Source organism: Emiliania huxleyi (genome assembly GCF_000372725.1).
Source record: "Emiliania huxleyi CCMP1516 unplaced genomic scaffold EMIHUscaffold_10, whole genome shotgun sequence".
Taxonomy (NCBI): domain Eukaryota; phylum Haptophyta; order Isochrysidales; family Noelaerhabdaceae; genus Emiliania; species Emiliania huxleyi.
Window position 1 is genome coordinate 1,117,722 of NW_005202427.1, and position 18,803 is coordinate 1,136,524.

Below are 18,803 nucleotides of genomic sequence, written 5' to 3' on the forward strand. Positions count from 1 at the left end.
CACCAGCGCCGTGTACTCGTCCATGAACTTTTTGAGCGTGTAGCTGGAAAAGTCGGACTGGTACTGGCTCAGCAAAGTGATTTCGAAGTGGTACACGTCGTGGTCCTCAATGTTGCTCGCCAGGGCGATGCCGAGGCCGTAGAAGTACAAGAGCCTGTGGGAGGGGGAGGGGGGGGGGGGGGAGTGGCTGTGTTCGGGATGGGGGGGAGAGCGAGGGGGAGGGTATCCAACAACCTCCCGTGGCGGTTGAGCGCGCCGGCCAGTCGCAGCCGCTTGGCCACCCCCGCCTCCGCCTTGCTCTCCATCGCGGCCAGCATCTTGTTGAGAGAGAAGGCGCGCTTGACGGCCGCGTCCCAGCGCTGCTCCGCCTCGGCGCCCAGCAGCGAGTCGAACGACATGGCGCGTCCCATCATCGACATGGCGCTGCGCGTCGAGCTCACAGAGTTGTTGGCGCTCGACACGCCCGGGCTCGCGCCGGGGCCGGTCGGCTTCGCGAGCACGAGGTCGACGCGGTGCACGATCGCGTTGTTGCCCATGCCGAGGATACCGCCCTCGCCCGGCGCGCTGAACTGCTGCCGCTCCCCGTGCCTGCTCGTCGAGATGTCCATGAAGTCTAAGCAGTCTCTCCCCATATCTCCCCATATCTCCCGTGCCTGCTCGTCGAGATGTTCATGAAGTCGCGTTTGCTCCGCGAGTCGTCGGCGTAGCTGAAGACCATCGGAGTCTTGGAACGGTACGCCTCGCCGGTCACAAAGTCCCACGCGCGCAGGTGCGGCTCGATGATGCTCTCCGCGAGCAGCGTGCCCGGCGCGCCCTCGCGCTCCTGGTGGCGGAAGCTGAACGGGACATGCTCGCGCGTCGCAGACTCGAGGCTGAAGACGATCAGCTCGAAGCGGCAGGAGCTGTTCCAGCGCACGCAGCCGCCGACCTCCGCCGTCTCGAGGTGGAAGGCGTTGCGCAGGTGGCTGAAGAGGACGGCCTCCTCCACCACCGCCTGGGCCGGGGAAGAGGGGCGACGCATCTCGGGCAATCTCGGGTGTCATCTCGAGCAACCTCGGTGCCATCTCGGGCACCTCCTCGAGCAGCAGGCCCAGCTCGGGCCCGACCCCAAAGCAGGTGAGGACGAGCCACGCCTTGAGAGGGACGAGGGGAGAGCACGAGCAGGTCCAAGAGTGGGTCATGGAGAGGTGTGGTCTGCGTGTCGTGCTACCTTGCCCACGACGAGGTCGCCGCCGCCCTGGCTCGAGCCGCTCGTCGCGCCCTCGTCGGAGGCGATGTGCTCGTTGACCCGCGCCGTCAGCGTCGCCCGCAGCTCCTCTATCGTGCTCTCGGCCTTGACGGCGACGTTGAAGGCGCGCAGCCCCGGCACCAGCAGCTCCACGACCACCTCGGACCTGGCGCTGAAGGGCCCCGAGCTCGTGGCCAAGAGCGGCTTCGGCCGCGCGAGCTTCATCGAGGACGCGGGGTGGACCTGGCCGCTCTGGGCTGTCTCGAGCTCGATCAGCTGCCTCTGGAAGCCGACGTTCTCGAGCATGAAGGGGCGCGTGCGGTGGCAGATCTGCAGCACCTCCTCCAGCGATGTGCCGTGCAGCAGCTGCACCGCGACGGCGAGCGCCGCCGACCGGTTCTGGCCGGCCACGCAGAAGAACATTGCCTTTCCGCCCGAGGAGAGGACGCTCTGGTAGAAGGCGTCGGCGGCCTCGAGGTGCTCGCTGTGGGCGCCCTCGGGACTCGTGTGCAGAATCGGATAGGTGTGAGCGTCCTGCGCGACGTTCGTGAATGAGTACGAGATGCTTCTCTCGCGGTAGTCGTTGATCGGCAGGCCACGAATGCCGCTCGGCGCGCAGTTCATGACGGCCGTCACTCCCAGTCGGCACAGCTGCGCCACGTCGGCGGCGTGGTGCTTGTTGCCGACAAAGATGGAGTTGCCGATCCAGGAGGGCTCGGGATCGGAGGAAGGAACCGGCTGCGCCACGAGCCGCTGCACCATCGCCAGCCGCTCGCTCATCGCGTCCTCGGACATGCGCTTCATGCTTGGTGAGCGGTCGTACGGCTCCTGCACCGGGGGCTGGTCGGGGGGCTGGTCGGTGCCGGCGAGGTGCGATTTTGTTTTTTGCGACGGCGGCGAAGGCGGCAAAGGTGACAGCCGGGTCGTAGTCGGACATTGTGATGCGGGCGTCGGGCAGTGCTCGCGCGACTGCGAGCCCAACCAGGCCGAGCCCGGCGCCGATCTCGAGGACCCGCGGGGTGCGGCAGCCCGCCGGCTGCAGCAAGCTCGGGTTCTCCAGCAGCCACGCCGACATGAGAAGGGAGGCGTCCCACAGCTTCCCGCCAATGCTACCCGCCACCTCCGCCGCCGCCGGGCGTCGAACGCGCAGCGAGAGCCACTGCTGCTGCTCATCCTCGCTCTCCTCAGCCTCCTGCTCAGACTCGTCGGCGGAAGCCGAGCCGGACCGGAGCGCAGCCGCGCGAGCACACGCCTCCCGCCTCAGCAGCGCGGCGCCGGCAATCACGTCATCGACAGTCGCAACCTCGCTCGACGAGCTGCCCGCTCCGTAAGGGATGCGGATGAGGTCTTCGGAGGCGGCAAGCAGCGATGGCGGCAGCATGTAGGACGCGTTACTTCAGTCGAGGGCTCGAAGTCGAACGAAAGGACTATGAGCTCCGCACAATGTGACTGGTGACGCCTACGACTACCGGCGCTAGAGATGTTGCGCGCGCGGAGCGCGCCGGCTGTGGGTGGGCTCCTCTTGCCTGGGTTCGGACTTCTTGCGGGCGTTTGGTATGGTACTTCGGCCAACCCTTTTCGAGACCATACCCCCGTCTGCTGACAGACCCAGCCTCCCGGAGACCGGGGATGGGCGGTCAGGACCATACCCCCCCACCCTTTGGGCCGCGAGACTACCATACCATACCCCGCAAAAAGTTGGAACCCTGGGGGATGTTGGTTGGGTGCGAAAAGAAGAGACTCAGCAAGATGCGCCCGTCGCGCGCAGTCACGGACGGACGTGCAGCTCGATCAATCGTACTAAACAAAATCAGACCCACAAAGAGTGGCCAATGGACAGCAAGCAACGATCACTAGTGACGCAAAGCCACAGAGGGCACAGCCCTAAGGTGGAGTCGCCCCCGCGTCTCGCGCGTACCGCCAAACGCAACACTCTCACCCCGCGACCGTCACGCTCGAACTCTCAGCAGACACACCGAAATTGAACACGCACCTAGACAGACGAACACACGAGGTCTTGGGGCACACTAGACAGACGTGGGCGTGTTGCATCCGGAGTAGTAGTCGTTCTTCTTGATGCACTCTTGGGTGGGGTTGCAGCACTCCGTGGGGCCGGCCCAGGGCTTGCTGTCGACAACGCCGCCGCACTGCTGGAAGTCTTGGACGCAGGTGCCGCCGGGAGTAACCGGTGAGGGGGGCGGCGAGGGCGGGTAGTCGTAGGTGCCGCCGAACTGGCAGTTGAGCGGGCTGACGTGGCCGTCGTCGTCAATCGCGCGTGCGGTGCCGTTGGCGACGGCGTTCAGCTTGCCGCCACGCTGCTTCGGGTAATAGTACTCCGCGTCGAGGTGGCACTCGATGGTCTCGTCCTCGACGGACGTGAGCTCAAACCGGTGCGGCGGCGTGCCGAGGTCGACATTTCCGAGATACCAGCCGGCGGAGGCGCCGTAGCCCATCTCGTGCTTGGTGCCGTCGTCGGCGACGTAGCTCATGCTTTGGATGGGGTACATGCTCGAGTACGTCAAGAACTGTATGAAGTACGAGCCGTCGTGGTTGTTCGTGAGGACATCGCCCTGCTTGAAGCCCGCCTCGATCGGCACGGTGTACTCGCTCCCGTCGTCTCCCTGGAGAGTGACCGGGCACGGCACCGCCTTCCACCAGGTCTTGCCGGCGTTAGCATTGGTCGCGGGGTCGAAGACATCCAGGTCGAGGTGGCCCGAGCCGCAGTTGCGCTTCTCGACCTCCGTTTTGCTGCCATCGCTGAAGCCATCGTAGCACTGGTCCGCAACCATCACGATGACGTCGTAGCCAAGCTCATCGATCTGCACGACTGCGCCGCCGTTCTGCAGAGCGCCCGTCTCCCTGTCGATGCCGGTGACCTCGCCAAAGAGCTGGAGGCACATGCCGCACGCGATCTTGCCGTCGTCTTTTGAGGCGGACCCCAGCCCCATCCATGTCGGGTCCGTGTTGAACTGCATGTAGGACAGGCCCGTCATCGAGTAGATCTTTGTGTTCTTGTCCGAGTAGATGCGCGGCACGGCGGCGTTCTGCCGGGTCGGGGTGATCTGAGACCCGTCAGGGTTGGTCCCAGGGTTGCGGAGCGAGTGGCAGAACAGGGTCTGGTCGGGGTTGGAGGTCACGCCATTGGTCGACTGTGACATGACGACATGCGTCCCTCGCGCAGCCTGGAGGTAGCTGGCGCCTTGCTTGGTCCCTGGAACGGCGTAGTCGTAGCCGGAACCCTGACTGAGCTGCTTCCAGTTGGCGCCTCGCGCGTTGGGGCACGTGAAGGTGTGCTCGTCCATGAAGCCGATAGGAAGCTCGTGACTGCCAGCGGGGTCGAGGTACAGCGTGTTGTTGCAGATGTTGCAGTCCAAGTAGTCGCCGATGCACTTGCCGTCGTCGGGCTTCAGGAACGGCGCCGGCCCAGGCGCAACGGGCGCGGCGGTCACGAGCGCTGACATGGCGAGCATGGCGTCTGCGGGCGGAGGCGTCGCGCTGAGCAGAGGTACGAGGAGGGGTGGGATGCGCGGGGCGGCGCTGACCTGAGAGGACTGTTGACTTTCGAGGGTGAAGGAAGCAGTGGAGGAACTAAGCGCCGAGTTTTGGTGAAGGACGCTTTTGACCGCCGACATTTGATCTTTTTTTTGACAACACGCTCTGCCCTTGTGGCGCCTGCCAAATTGCGAGTGCCACTACCTCCGCCGCCCCCCTCGGCATCGCCCCACCGTCCGCCCCACCGTCCGTTGCGCGTTGGCATCCCGCCACCCTCGCCCTCCCCGCCACCGCAGCTGCCACGGTGCGGAAACGAGAGGGGCAAAATCGCAGCCTCAAATGGCGGGCCTATTTGACAGTCGTCCCGGCTCCGGCCAAGCCCCAATCGGGTCCTTTCATACCAGATCTGGGCCAAGTGAAGCCTAAGTGAGTAGGCACACGCCGCGGGTGAGCACCGGAATCTCTCGGCCACTCACTTCCGCAGGTCGCCGCCTGCTGGCGCAGCGCCCGGATGGGCCATATCGAGCGGCGGGCGCAGATCTACGCGGCACTGTATTGGGAGCGGGTTGTTTCGCCCCAAGTGCGAGCACAAATGATGTGCGCGGCCGGCAAGGCGCTCTGCGACGCCAGCCAACTCGCGCTGTCGACCTCAGACGGCTTGGCTCGGCAGGGCGGTGACAGCGACCGCACGCGAGCTGCACCACACCGCCCGCCTCTAGGCAAAACATGCCGTCGGAAAGCGCTGCGGAACAGCAGCCGTGGGCGCTCCGCGTTTTGGGTGCTCCAGCGTTCTGCGCGAGCATCTTCGCACGATACGCTCGGCTTGTCTGGTGAACTCGAGCGAGAACACACACACAACACACAACTCCGAGCAGCTGCTCACGCGCGCGCGCCTCTCGCCTCCTGTTCAGTCCCAGGGACGGTTTGTGTAGTATTACCTTTAATAAACCAACCAGGCCCTCTAATGAGCCACATGCCCCGCATAAAGTACGTACCAGGACAAGCTAGTATCTGCATAGTGCAGGGCACAGCGGGAACCAGGGCGCGGGCCGCGCGCGTGTGTGCAGTGTGGGTGGGGGCACACTCACACGCTAGACTGTGCCGGTATGTACGGATTCTACTGAAACGCCACCGGCTGGTCGCACCAGCCGCTAGCGCGCAGCCTGTGCCGGACAGGCTCCGCCGCCCACGGCTGCTTGAGCGTCTTCTTTGCGTACGCAACCAGCGCGTGCGCCTCTGCCATCTCGAGGCGCAGCTCGTCCGTCGGCGCGGTGTACGGCATGATGTCGCCCGTCGCCGAGTTGATGCCCACGGTGGTGAACTCGACCGTGAACTTGTAGGAGCCGGGGGCAGGCGCGTCGGAGCCGCCTGCGCGCGGCTCCACAAAGGAGAGGCGCATCGGCGTGCGAGCATTGCACGCGACGAGCAGCATGTTGGACATGCGTCGCGCGCCCCTGATGCGGAGCGCGCCGACGCCGTGGGTAGGCCGCGACTCGTGCAGCGACACGATCCACGCGGCGTGCTCCTGCGAGAAGATGGTGAGTGTGTGCGCCCGCTGCCAGTGGTCCTCCTTGACCGCGATCTTGGCCTTTGTGCCGCTCGGAGGAGTAGAGAAGTACTGCAGCAGCGCGAGCGCATACTCGCGCAGGGAGGCCTCCTCGACCAGGACAGCAAGCCCAAACATCGGGCCGGTCCTCTCGATCACCTTGAAGGCGATCTGGTCGCGCATCCTGGTCACGACGTAGAAAAAGGATGGCGGGAGACGTTCGCGCTGCGCGTGAAAGGCCCGAACAAACCGCTCGGGGATGTTGTCGAGGGGCTCCCACGTCCAACCATCGACCTCGTAGTCTTCCCAAGCGGTCAGAAGCTCGATCCCCCCAGCTCTCTGCCGCCACGCGATGACCTTCTTGACGTTGTAGCTCTCTGGCAGCAAAGGCCGCTTTCGGCCCCGCCCGGACCTGCAGCGGTTTTGGTTGGATTCCGTGAGATACCGATTTTTCTGTCACTGAATAATTGGCGTAGTGCTTGCCATGAGGGTGCTGAGGGTTGGGGGGGCGGTGGTATGCGCCACATAAATCGGGAAGTACCATCCTGTGCGCCGCAAAGGCCGATCGCGCCCGACGGTGGGGCGGCTCACCGCACACACATAGTTGCGAGGCCGAGCCCGCCGGGCGCGTAGAGCCGAGTGGCCGGGGGGGAGGCGGACCAGGGAAACCGCGCGCGGGAGTACGAGGTGACATGTGGCGCGGGCACGGCGGGGGAGACGGCGCGGTGCTAGGGGCGCGGAGCGCACATTTTAGCGCAGAAAAGGGCCTTATGAGTGGGAAAGGCGGACCAAGTTCCAGCCGCACCGTGGCCGCCGCCCACGTTTGTACCTCTACAGGGTTGAGTCCGACGAACGACGCACGTGCTCCAAGTGACCTTCCAAACGAACAAACCGAAAGGAAAACGACAGGCAGATCTCACCGCCTTCCGCAGTGTCTGCTGGAAGGCGCGAGAGGGCCGACGAGGCGCGAGAGGGAAACCCGATGTCGCGGGAAACCGCCAAGACCGCGATCGAGCCGTCCCAAGAGGACGTGCCAAACGGTGCCGCGGCTTGGGTGGCTCACTAGAGGTCGATGCCGCGCTCCTCGCACACGGCCACCAGCTCAGGCTGCTTCTTGCTGCCCACGACGAGCGTCTGCACGCGAGGGGAGGTGCGATGAGCATTGGGCCGGGGAGGGGCGTGTGGCGAGGGGGCGGGGCGTCTCGCGCCTTCATGCTCGGGGCGGCCCCCTCCTTGAGGGCGGCGGCCAGCGCCTTGCAACCCTCGTCGCCAATCTGGTTGCCTTCGAGATCGAGGAACTCGAGCCGCGGCGCTGCTCCCTCCTTGCCGAGGGCGGCGGCCAGCGCCTTGCAACCCTCGTCGCCAATCTTGTTGTTGCTGAGATAGAGCGTCCCGAGCCGCGGCGCTGCCCCGCTCGCGAGGACCTCCGCCAGCTGCGCCGCCTCCGCGTCGCCCCAGTCGAGGCTGGTGTAGTCCAGCACGGTAGCCTTGCCAAACTGCTCCTTGAAGGCGGCCTCGTACAGCCGCTTCACCAGCGGCTTGTCGTCCTTGCCGTTGGTGAAGCTCTTCGTCTCCAGCTCCGCCGCGAACACAGACGGCAGCAGCGGAGGGCGCCGGCCGCCGCTCTGGGTGCAGTCGCCGGTGAGGCTGTGGAAGCCGTACTCCTCGCCGTCGCGCATCTGGCCGAGGTCGAGCGAGAGGAAGCCGTCCTTGGTCAGGCTCGCCCAGGCGTTCTCGGTGTAGCACCAGCCGCGGTCAAAGTACTTGGCCACGTTGGTGCCCTCGGCGTGGTCCTCCGCCTCGTGGCCGTCCGGGAAGGAGGTCAGCCGCAGCACGAATGTCTGCGGGTGGGAGTAGAGCGTGCCGAGGCAGCCCAGCCCCTGCTTGAAGAGCGCGTTCTGCTCCTCGGTGCGCACGACGCCGTTGGCGGGGTCGGGGTGCTGGTGCAGCGAACCGAAGTCCCAAAAGACGCCGAGCCGCGGGATGTACTCAGCGGTGAGCAGGGCCCTGAGCGCCCTCGCGACGCGGGCGAGGTTGGCTCCCCGCGGGTCGGGGTGGTCCTTGGTCAGCCACGGGTAGGAGAGCGCGGCGACGGGAAGGAAAACGGCATCCTCATGGATTGCCTTGACGAGGTCAGCGAGGGAGAGGAAGGCCTCTTCGGGCAGCGCCTGGCGGTGAGTGAGGGTGCCGCCCGCCTCGGCGTGGCGGATGATCCACTGCGCGTCGAGGAGGGCGACGGCGCTGCTCGCGAGGACCGGCTCCAGGTCGCCGCCGCCGCGCTTGCGCCACTTCTCCATCCTCGCAAATCGCTGCCCGCCACGGCCGAGGCGACGGCCGCTCTCGCCGACCTCGAGGCGGCCGAGGCTGCGGAGGAGCGCGCCCGTGCGCCTGTCAACTTCCCGAAGAACTACCTCCCTGTAGCTCTTTGTGTTGCGATGCTTCCTGGCGAGAGAGTGCTGGGCTTTCCGGCCCACACTCGGCTCTTGAGGCATTTATCGGCATTAATATGCCGTAGGGACACACAGCAAGGAGAGTAGTGTCTACGCGCGCACACGCCCGAGTGCCAATTTGGCTACGGGTTAGGGTTGCGTTGTCCTAACGCCTCCGTCCGTCCTGGACGGGCGTTGGCGCGTGCATATCCCACCGCTAAGCTAGCGACACTACTGCTAATGCTGGCCTCGTCCCCTCAAGTTGAGCAGCTTGGCCTTGCCATACGGTTCGACTGCTCAGACACTGGAGGAGATAAGGGGATGGTGGTGGGTAGAAGAATGCGGAACGAGCAGCCAGAAGCAGTCGCGCGAGTCAGAGTCGGGCACGAGACGTCGAGCATCGAAACCGTCCGTTTCGTGCGCCCGTCCCCAATACAGGATTCCCCTGTCAGGGTGTGAACATCGTGCACTCGATGGTTTTCCCCGGCCCATGCCGGGTACTCTCCAGTCGAATCTGACGTTTGGCTACACTAGTAGAGCCGTGGGCTCATTTCACGTAGCTCTTTGTGTTGCGATGCTTCCTGGCGAGAGAGTGCTGGGCTTTCCGGCCCACACTCGGCTCTTGAGGCATTTATCGGCATTAATATGCCGTAGGGACACACAGCAAGGAGAGTAGTGTCTACGCGCGCACACGCCCGAGTGCCAATTTGGCTACGGGTTAGGGTTGCGTTGTCCTAACGCCTCCGTCCGAGCTCACGCAGACCACGTCGAGCCCATGTCCGACATCTCGCTCGAGCTCGCCCGAGCTCGCCCGAGATCGCGATCTCGTCACGAGATGAAGGAGAGTAGGCGGCGGCGGCGCTGCCAGCGCGCCCCACGCCTCGCCAAAGCCTCGACGGCGTGATGATCGACATCAGCTCACGCAGACCACGTCGAGTCCATGTCCAACCTCTCGCTCAAGATCACCCGAGATCACCGAGCTCGCGATCTCGTCACGAGATGAAGGAGAGTAGGCGGCGGCGGCGCTGCCAGCGCGCCCCGCGCCTCGCCAAAGTCTCGACGGCGTGATGATCGACATCAGCTCACGCAGACCACGTCGAGTCCATGTCCGACATCTCGCTCGAGATCACCCGAGATCACCGAGATCGCGATCTCGTCACGAGATGAAGGAGAGTAGGCGGCGGCGGCGCTGCCAGCGCGCCCCACGCCTCGCCAAAGTCTCGACGGCGTGATGATCGACATCAGCTCACGCAGACCACGTCGAGTCCATGTCCAACCTCTCGCTCGAGATCACCCGAGATCACCGAGCTCGCGATCTCGTCACGAGATGAAGGATAGTAGGCGGCGGCGGCGCTGCCATCGCGCCCCATGCCTCGCCAACGCCTCGACGGCGTGATGATCGACATCAGCTCACGCAGACCACGTCGAGTCCATGTCCGACATCTCGCTCGAGCTCGCCCGAGCTCGCCCGAGCTCGCGATCCCGCCTCGAGATGAAGGAGAGCAGGCGGCGGCGGCGCTGCCAGCGCACCACACGCCTCGCCAACGCCACGACGGCGTGATGATCGAGATTGAACCGCGCCCCAACACGGTCCAGCTCGCGCCCGCTATCGAGGCTCGCGGTCGAGCTCGCAGCTGTGCAGGCCTGTTCCCTCTGCGGCCTCAGTGGCCTGCGCAGCGCGCTGCTGATGGCGGAATAAGAGCGACCTCGTTCACGACGTGCCGTGCGCCTCGTCAGAGCCACGACGGCGTGACGCCGTAGAGCCGAGCACGTCGAGTCCGTACGCAGCATCTCACCAGCTCCTGTTCAGTCAGCGGCCTCAGCGGCTTGTGCGGCGCTTGGCTCCGTGACCTGAGGCAAACCCCTTGCTGCACCAGTGCCAGCTCCGACAGGTGCAAGACAGCGCCGCTGTCTGATGCTGCCACTCACCGCCTCTAGCATCCCCGTCACTCCCTGTGCACTTCGCCCATGCCTGACGGGAGCTCCTCATGCCCTCTCCCCATGCCTGACGGGAGCTCCTGCATGCCCTCTCCCCCGACGAGGCGCCTCAGTCCGCGTACTCCGCGTCCGTTGCGAGGTGACGGACGGCGCGACCACCTCCGCACGCACGTCTACACCGCCTTCTTGATTCCATCCACCAGCGGAAAATCAAGCGATGTGATCCCAGAAGGCTTGCGTGATGCGTCGTCATGACGGGTGTCACTGCCGCGGCGCCGCGCCGCGTGCCGCGTCGTCGCGCCCTGTGACGAAGGATCCGGGACAGTACTGGCCATAGAAGAATGCGGAACGAGCAGCCAGAAGCAGTCGCGCGAGTCAGAGTCGGGCACGAGACGTCGAGCATCGAAACCGTCCGTTTCGTGCGCCCGTCCCCAATACAGGATTCCCCTGTCAGGGTGTGAACATCGTGCACTCGATGGTTTTCCCCGGCCCATGCCGGGTACTCTCCAGTCGAATCTGACGTTTGGCTACACTAGTAGAGCCGTGGGCTCATTTCACGTATCGGAGTTTTGCGCTATTGAAGAGGTGTGAACGTGAACAGAGTCATACCGCACCGTGGCTCGTTACGGCACGCATGGGGGGCCTCCCGGACGTATGACCCTAGCCCAATAAGTCCCACAGAGCACATTTCGATTTTTGACAGAATTAAATGCACTGCCCCCGCACGGTACTAACTATCGTAGTTTTGTGCCGGGTGCCCTTCACGGCACCACACCGCCGCAAGACAGCCCGAGATTAGCCTAGCAGCGAGTGGGCATCGCCTGCCGGTCGGCTGGGCACGAGCCAAGCACTTGGGCGGCCGTCAACCGAGTCCGAGCGGCGCCTGAGGTGGGTGCCACGGCGTCTGCACGAAGGCGTGGCAGGGTGAGGATCCAGGAGTGGTGAACGCCTCCCCGTCGGGCGCGCGGCGCGCCGGATGGTCCGCCGAGGCCGCAGCCGCCCCGGCGGCGGCGATGGGGGCGGCGGGGCCGACCCGGCCGGCGTTTGTCGGCTCCACCTACAGAAGAGCAGTCTCTGTGGGTCGACGATACTAACTCGGTAGTAACGCGGAGCGGTGCTGTGCGGCGCCGAGTTGTGCGCGAGGCGACCTCCTGAGGCTACCTGAGCTGGCAATGGATGCCACCAGGACGCACGGCTAGCAGGAGCCAGTCAGGCATGCCCTGCTGTGGAGCAGAGCTGGCTGGCGCACCGGCGATACTGACTCAGCGCGCCGCGAGAGGCGAATCTGGGCGACTTTGGAGGCGCAGTTCTCGAGCTTGCCGTCGACGATTGATGTCGGGTAAATTGTCACTGCCGTCCGGGAAGGTCTTCTCTCAACAGGCCGAGCGCCGTGGCCTGGCTCGGCTCGCCGCGGACGGCACGAATTTATCGCGCACAAAACTCCCGAGACCTCGATACTAACAAAACTCCGATACAGGAGGTACCTAGGTACCGTTCTCCAAGAACGGCACTCACCTGTACGCCCACACACCGTCGCGGGGTGGCACGGCACGAAGCCGGAGAACGCGACCATCTCGGGCGACAAGGAGAACTTCTACAACACGATCGCCCAGGCGCTCACGGCCGACAACAAAAGCCTGACCCCAACGGCTGTGGGCGCGTCAAGCTCCTCGACTGGATCCGCAAGCGACGCCCTGACCTCCTACCCGTCGCTCGCCTCATCATGGGCACGCCCAGCTTCATCCGCCTTGTCAAGGCCGAGGGCGCCTTGCGGCTGCCTTCCGCCGACGGCGGTGACCTGGACTTCTCCGCCGCCGATTGGGACCCACTCAGCCTCGAGTGCCCCGACTACAACGACCCCAACTACGCCAAGTCCGCCTGCCTACTCCGGACCAAAGGGACAGCAGGCGGCGGGCAGCACACAGCCCGCGCCGCCCGCAGAGCCGCCCGAGCCGCCGGCGCCTCCGAGCCGCTGGTCGGCCATCGCGGCGGTCCTCTCGTTGCAGAGCTCGGCCGAGAGCGCGCCCGCCGAGGCGGGGCAGGCCGAGGCGTGGCAGCGCTTCCTCGACGGCGCGACGCCGGTCATTTTGCGGCTCCTGGTGGTGTAGGGAGCACACTCGGCCACAGTGTGTTTTACACCGTCACAGATTGAGACGCGGCGCTTTTAACCAAAGCGTGTTCCGTGCACTCCGTAATTAACCGGAACAGGATGCCTATCGGGCTAAGATCCGAGTCGTTCACTGCCCTGGCCAAAGGGTTCTTACGCACAGTCTCTTACGCACAGCTGAAGCTGCCGAACAGTGGGGTTTCTTGCACTCACCGACACTCCGACAACTCTTTCAGCGGGTCGATGATGAAGTAGACGATCAAGGCGATGACTCCTGCCACTATCCCCAGGCATACCATGACACCTCCTGAGGTGAGTCCAACTGCTAGGATGCAGCACCTTCGCCGGTCTTCCTTCTGCGTGGTACGGATCCTCTGCGCATGAATCGCCTCATCTGTTGCTCTCTGTGCAGCTCCGCCGTCTCTCGCGTAGGTGACCGTCACTTCAGCGCCCGCATTGGGAGGAACCGTCACCTCCAGCTGCCGCCCCGAATGCGTTGTCACGAGCAGCATGTCGCCTGCTCTGGACTGGGGAGGAATTGGCACCTGAATGTCGCTTGTTGTTGGACTCTGCACCTGGCCTTGGACTGGCTGGCCTTGGACGGGCTGGCCTTGGACGAGCTGGCCCCGTACGGGCTGAGCGGTTTCGGCCGCGGCTATGGCGACGGGTGCCGTATGGCTCCGCTCTGCGCCGCCCTCCAGTACGCTGTCCACCCGCTCCGCCTCTGGGTATTTGAGCGACTCGACGATGTCTGTCGACTGCCGCGACTCGACGATGTCCGTCGGCGCGTCTGTGGCACTTGACGGCTCGGCTCTGCTGGCCGAATAGGATGGTGGCGCGTCGCCCGTCTCCATGTGTTGGTAGGCGGCGTGTGTGTGTGCAGTCCGTGCGGAGCTATATCGATGTCTTCGGCGGAGCATGGGACGGCCGCAAGAGGCGTACCTGGATGAAGTCTGGCGGGCATGATGCCCCACGAGCTAAACCAGCGTAGGTATATTGTTGGCAAATCAAGACACAGAGCTCACACAGAATCACAGCGGTTCCCGGATGGCTGTCTATTATGAAATCCATGACGTGTGCCATCAGACTCACGCTCAGGCGCATGCGTTGGCTGTCGAGCGCCAACGGCCTTGCGGAGCCTCCTCGAGGCGCAGAAGAAGGGAGCGAGCGTCTTCGACGGCGTCAGCAAGTCGCTCATCTACTCGCCCTACCTAACCAAAAAAGCACGATTCTCAAGTTGGGCGCTCATGCTGGCCCCCGCAGGCGGTTGCAGCGAGAGGAGCGAGGTAAAAGACACACTGTTGAAAGGTTGGAGAGCAGCCTGCCGTCGAGCAGCGCGCCGCGCAAGCCCGCTGCCGGCGACCTGATCGAGAGCTCGTAGTCATGGTAGTATTCAGCGCGCCATCGCGCCCGAGACGGCCCGCCCTGGCCCTGTCGGCCTTCCCAGACAGCTTGTCGAGGCGGTACAGAGTGCCGAGAGCATGCTGGGCAGGCTCCCGTCGAGCGACGAGCCATGCTGGCTCGTCGCCGGCGGCGAGCTGTGAACAGCAAAACGGGACAGGGTGGCAAAATTCTTCTTCGCCGCTGCGTCCACTGAGGCTGACGGGCTGCTCCTGAGCGTCCCCGCTGAGCGTCCATATGAGGTGCCACTACGAGGTGCTCGGCGTCGAGCGGGACGCGGACGACGACGCGCTCAAAAAGGCGTACCGCAAGCTGGCGCTCAAGTGGCACCCCGACAAGAACCAGGACCAGATCGAGCTCGCCACCGAGACCTTCAAGCAGATCCAGTCCGCCTACGCGGTGCTCTCGGATAAGCACGAGCGCGCATGGTACGACGACCACCGCGAGGCCATCCTGCGCGGCGCCGGCGGCGGCTCCGCGGGCGGCGGCGACGAGGACGACGACGGCGGCTTTGACCTGTGGGCGTACTTCTCGTCGTCCGCCTACTCGGGCTTCGGCGACGACGAGCGTGGCTTCTACGCGGCGTACAGCCGCGTGTTCGAGGCCGTCGACAAGGCGGAGCGCGACAGCGGCGCCAAGGGCAAGCCGCCGGCTCCGGAGCTCGGCCGGTCGGACGCCGCGTGGAGCGAGGTGCGCGGCTTCTACGCGCACTGGGAGGCCTTCTCGACGGGGCGCTCGATGGCGCACGTGGACCTGTACGACACGCGCGAGGCGCCCAACCGGCAGGTGCGGCGCGCGATGGAGAAGGAGAACGACAAGGCGCGCGCCGCGGCTCGCAAAAAGGCAAACGAGTGCGTGCGCGCCCTCGCGGCGTACGTCAAGAAGCGCGACCCACGGGTGGCGGAGAACCAGGCGCGGATTGGGCGGGAGCGGTCTGAGGCGGCGGCGCGCGCCGAGTCGGAGCGCAGGCAGCGGCAGGCGGAGCACGACCTCGCGCGCACGCAGGAGCGGAAGGAGCGCGCCGCTGCGTGGGATACAGAGGAGGGGGCGGAGCTGGACCGGCTGCTGGAGGGCTACTCGGACGAGGAGGAGGACAAGGGGAGGAGGCGCAAGGGCAAGAAGGGCAAGAAGGGCAAGAAGGGCGGAGGCGGAGGCGGCGGGGGAGGCGGCGAGGGCGGGACTTCGGCGGCCGACGCGGACGCGGCCGAGGGGAAGGGCGGTGCGGCTGCGGGCATGCTGCCTGCCGGCGGGTGCGAGGAGGCGGCCGAGGAGGGGGCGGCGGAGGAGGCGGACGCCTTTTACTGCGTCGCCTGCGGCAAGAACTTCCGGAGCGCCAAGCAGTGGCAGAACCACGAGAAGTCGAAGAAGCACGTCGAGCGGGTGCGGCAGCTGCGGGCAGACCTGTTAGCGGAGGACGAGGCGGCGGCGCTGGCCGAGGCGTCCGAGGCGGCTGAGGCGGCTGCAGCAATGGAGGCTGCGGGCGGCTCGGACTCGGGAGGCAAAAACGAAACACCACTCGACCGGTTTCTTTTTTCTTAGGCTGCGAGCGGCTCGGACTCGGGAGGCGAGGCGAGCGGGGCGGAGGAGGCGGCAGTGAGCGTAGAGGAGGGAGAGGAGGAGGAGGAGGAGGAGGAGAGCGAGGAGGAGGAGGCGATCCTGCTGCTGGCGAGAAAGAGGCTCGCTGGCATGGCAGCATTGGCCCAAGAGGACGAGGACGACGACGAGGACGAGGACGAGGGCGAGGAGCAACAGCTGCAGCAGCGAGGGCGCGAGCAGCAGCAGCAGCAGCAGGAGAGCGAGGAGGAGGAGGAGCGCGAGGCAGCAGCGGTCGTGGAGTCGGCAGAGACACCGGACGCCGCTCTGGGGCAGGTGCTCAACGCCGCGGCGCGGCGACGCGCCAAAAAGTCGCAGCGCCAGCAGGCGCAGGCGGCCGCGGTGGGCGGCGACGGCGAGGACGGCGAGAGCGCGACGCTGTGCAAGGTCTGTGGCCTCGAGTGCGGCAGTAGGAACAAGCTCTTCCAGCACATCAAGGCCAACCCGACGCACGCCGTGCTCAAGGAGCAGCCAGCGCGAGGCAAGCGGAGGTGATGCGGTGTGCGCCGCGGTCTAGGCTCTTACTCCGTGCGCCCCACGCGGCGGCCGCCCCGCAGCGCGGAGAAGAGAAAAGGTGAAGTTTTTCATCCAGTGACTCTCGTGCGCCGTTGTTCAAACTCCGCAACTTGAATTCGAACTTGATCTCGCCTCGCGTCGGCTCACGTGGCTCGACGTGCACAGGGGCTCTCGGCGTCTCGCGTCTCGCTCTCGGGAGAGACGGGACGAAAACAGTTGTTGGGAGAGTCGGACATAGCTTGCTATGAAGGTTATCCTTCAACGTGAGGAGAGGGGGACAGCAAGCAATACCCAAAATACGCGATCCAAACTACTCGAGTACCGGTGCCGCGCCGAAAGAGCGCGGCCGTCGGCTCGCAGCGTTGGGCTGCTTGCTCTCTCGAACCCCATCGTCCGAGTCGTGCGCAATCTCGCGTGATGACATCTCGCCCTGATCCCATGCCAGTGGGGCAGGCGCATCATATCGTCGGCGATGGGTTCCGTGCTCCCAGACGTAGAGACGTTCCGTCACAATGCCGCCGCATATGCCGCCGCAATGTCGATTGCAATGCAGGCAGCGCAGGAACCGTACTGGTGCGGCAAGGAAGAGGCCGGCCCACATAGGCAGAATTCCACTGGGGCCACGTGCAAGACAGTATGCAACGTGGCGCCCAGAGAGACAGCTCCCCAACCCGCCGCCGCCAAGGCATTGGGCCTGAGGTGGAGCTGTCCGAGGACGGATGACCGAGTCCTCCAGAGGCAAGCCAGAGGCATGCCAATAGCAAGCCAAAGGTAAGCTGCTGGCGTCCACAGTTGGCGACCTCAGTGTCGACCACAATGGGCGATCACGACGTGGCGTCCCGACACAAGGGTGCCGACCGGGCGAGAACGCCAGGCGAGCCCCACAGTGGCGTCCATGGCGTGAAGCCAAGGCCGCGCCATGGCGTCCACACAGCCGTGCTCAGGAGCTGCCGTGTTTGTTCGCTCGCGCTCGAAATGTGTGCCTGAAAGGGTTAATTAAGCCATGATGCGGCTCTCGATAGCACACGGTACTAATGGTGTAATAGGACGAGAAATGTGAAAACGCCGGAATTCTACTCTCGCTCGGCACACGAGGGCGCGCCTTTCTCTTCTTTCGGGACGTGAGCGACCCGGGGGATGCCCCGCGCGCCTGACCCAGGCGCGAAAACGAATCTGCGAGGCGTGGCCGCTCATGCGGCCCGATGGGGAGGAGCGGGGCGGACTACGGGGATCGGCTTCTTACACAGCCCTTCCCTGCAGCGAGCCCCCCTCCAACCCACTCGCGCTAGGTCTCGGGTTTGACGCATGGGGTCACTCCCGCGAAACTCGGGAACTAGCCGGGGCAGTCGGAGAAGGGGCAACTCCGTGCACTGACGGTCGGCCGTCAGAAAACACGCCTCCGTGGCTCGGGTTACACCAATCCTCGCTACCCAACGCGGCCAAAGGATATCCACCTCGAGAACCTCGAGAACGTGACAGTGTCATCACCGACACTCAGGCCGAGACTCAAACCGACAGCTTCTCAACTCTTCAAAGAGCCCCCCAAATGCTGCCCTCTTCCGTCTCGCTGCGCCGGCGTCACAATCGCAGAAAGCGGGCGAGGTCGCCGCCCGCGCCGCCTATTTGTATCGGCCCGGAGTGGCATCGGCTTCACCGATTCCCGCTCCTCACGGTCAGCGCGGCGGTCGCTGGAGTCTCACCGAACGCCAATGCATGGACTGCCTACCACGATGCCAGCACGGGCGGCATGTTCCTCTTCAACTCATCTACCAACGCCGCCAAGACCCTGCTGGATTCGACGGCGCAGCAAGCGCTCTCGACCCGAGGACTGGCAGACGGGGTGGCCGTCGCGACGTGGTGGCGGGCAACGCGGTCGAGGGCGTGGAAGAGCGCAAGTGCCGCCGCCTCTGCGAACGCCTGAAGTCGAAGCGCGTACTCCCCTCGCCGGCACCCCAGTCGGTGCAGCGCGCTTGGCTGCAGAGCACCATCGCGGCGCTCCCGTCGCCCGAGGTGCCCGTTGCGGAGCCACTGCGGTCCACCGACGACCTGCCGCCGCCGCAGTCCGCGTCGCCACCGCCGCCACTCGGCCGCGCTGCGGCTTATCTCGGCCGCCGCCGCCGCAGGCAGCGGCCGCCGCCGCCGCAGGTTCCTCACGACCTCGAGGTAGGCAGGGAGGCGCCGTTCTGAGAGCATCGCTGCCGCCGCTGCTGTGACTTGCTGCAACACTGCTCTCCGACCTCCGAGAGCCTCACATCTCGCGAGACGCGCGAGCCGCGAGCGCGACAGCCGACACCGGGGTGCGGCGGGGGGCCGACGCGCGACGGTGTAGCTGCTAGCTGAGAGGCTTCTGCGGTGTACTAACATGCTCTAAATCAATCCACACAATACCCCCGCCCGTGCAGCGTGCTGATTACCCTCGGGCCAGCCCTGCGCACATCTCGGTCTGCGCTCGTGTGCTCTGATACGTGATACCTGACACCCCGCCGCTCACGTCTGCACACTCTCGCGTGTGATGAGAACAGATCCGCCTAATAGCGTGCCGTCCCCGCACGC

At 65.3% G+C, this 18,803-nt stretch overlaps 4 protein-coding genes across 4 annotated transcripts; 2 read left to right on the plus strand and 2 right to left on the minus strand.

Moving 5' to 3' along the window:
• Window positions 1-11,313: 11,313 nt before the first annotated feature.
• On the minus strand, window positions 11,314-12,063 carry EMIHUDRAFT_448787 (hypothetical protein; the record flags this gene model as incomplete). Its single annotated transcript, XM_005793772.1, has 3 exons — window positions 11,314-11,516; window positions 11,583-11,690; window positions 11,762-12,063. A coding segment is annotated over one exon (235 nt), but the record flags the coding sequence as incomplete, so codon positions are not given.
• Window positions 12,064-12,949: 886 nt separating this feature from the next.
• EMIHUDRAFT_199756 (hypothetical protein) lies at window positions 12,950-13,594 on the minus strand (the record flags this gene model as incomplete). The annotated part of the gene is made up of 1 exon (XM_005793773.1): window positions 12,950-13,594. The coding sequence occupies one exon, from the start codon at window positions 13,592-13,594 to the stop codon at window positions 12,950-12,952; it is 645 nt and encodes a 214-aa protein (XP_005793830.1).
• A 784-nt stretch (window positions 13,595-14,378) lies between these two features.
• EMIHUDRAFT_62466 (hypothetical protein) lies at window positions 14,379-16,229 on the plus strand (the record flags this gene model as incomplete). Its single annotated transcript, XM_005793774.1, has 2 exons — window positions 14,379-15,038; window positions 15,816-16,229. The coding sequence occupies 2 exons, from the start codon at window positions 14,379-14,381 to the stop codon at window positions 16,227-16,229; spliced, it is 1,074 nt and encodes a 357-aa protein (XP_005793831.1).
• Window positions 16,230-17,987: 1,758 nt separating this feature from the next.
• Window positions 17,988-18,437, plus strand: EMIHUDRAFT_351357 (hypothetical protein; the record flags this gene model as incomplete). Its single annotated transcript, XM_005793775.1, has 1 exon — window positions 17,988-18,437. A coding segment is annotated over one exon (450 nt), but the record flags the coding sequence as incomplete, so codon positions are not given.
• Window positions 18,438-18,803: the final 366 nt, after the last annotated feature.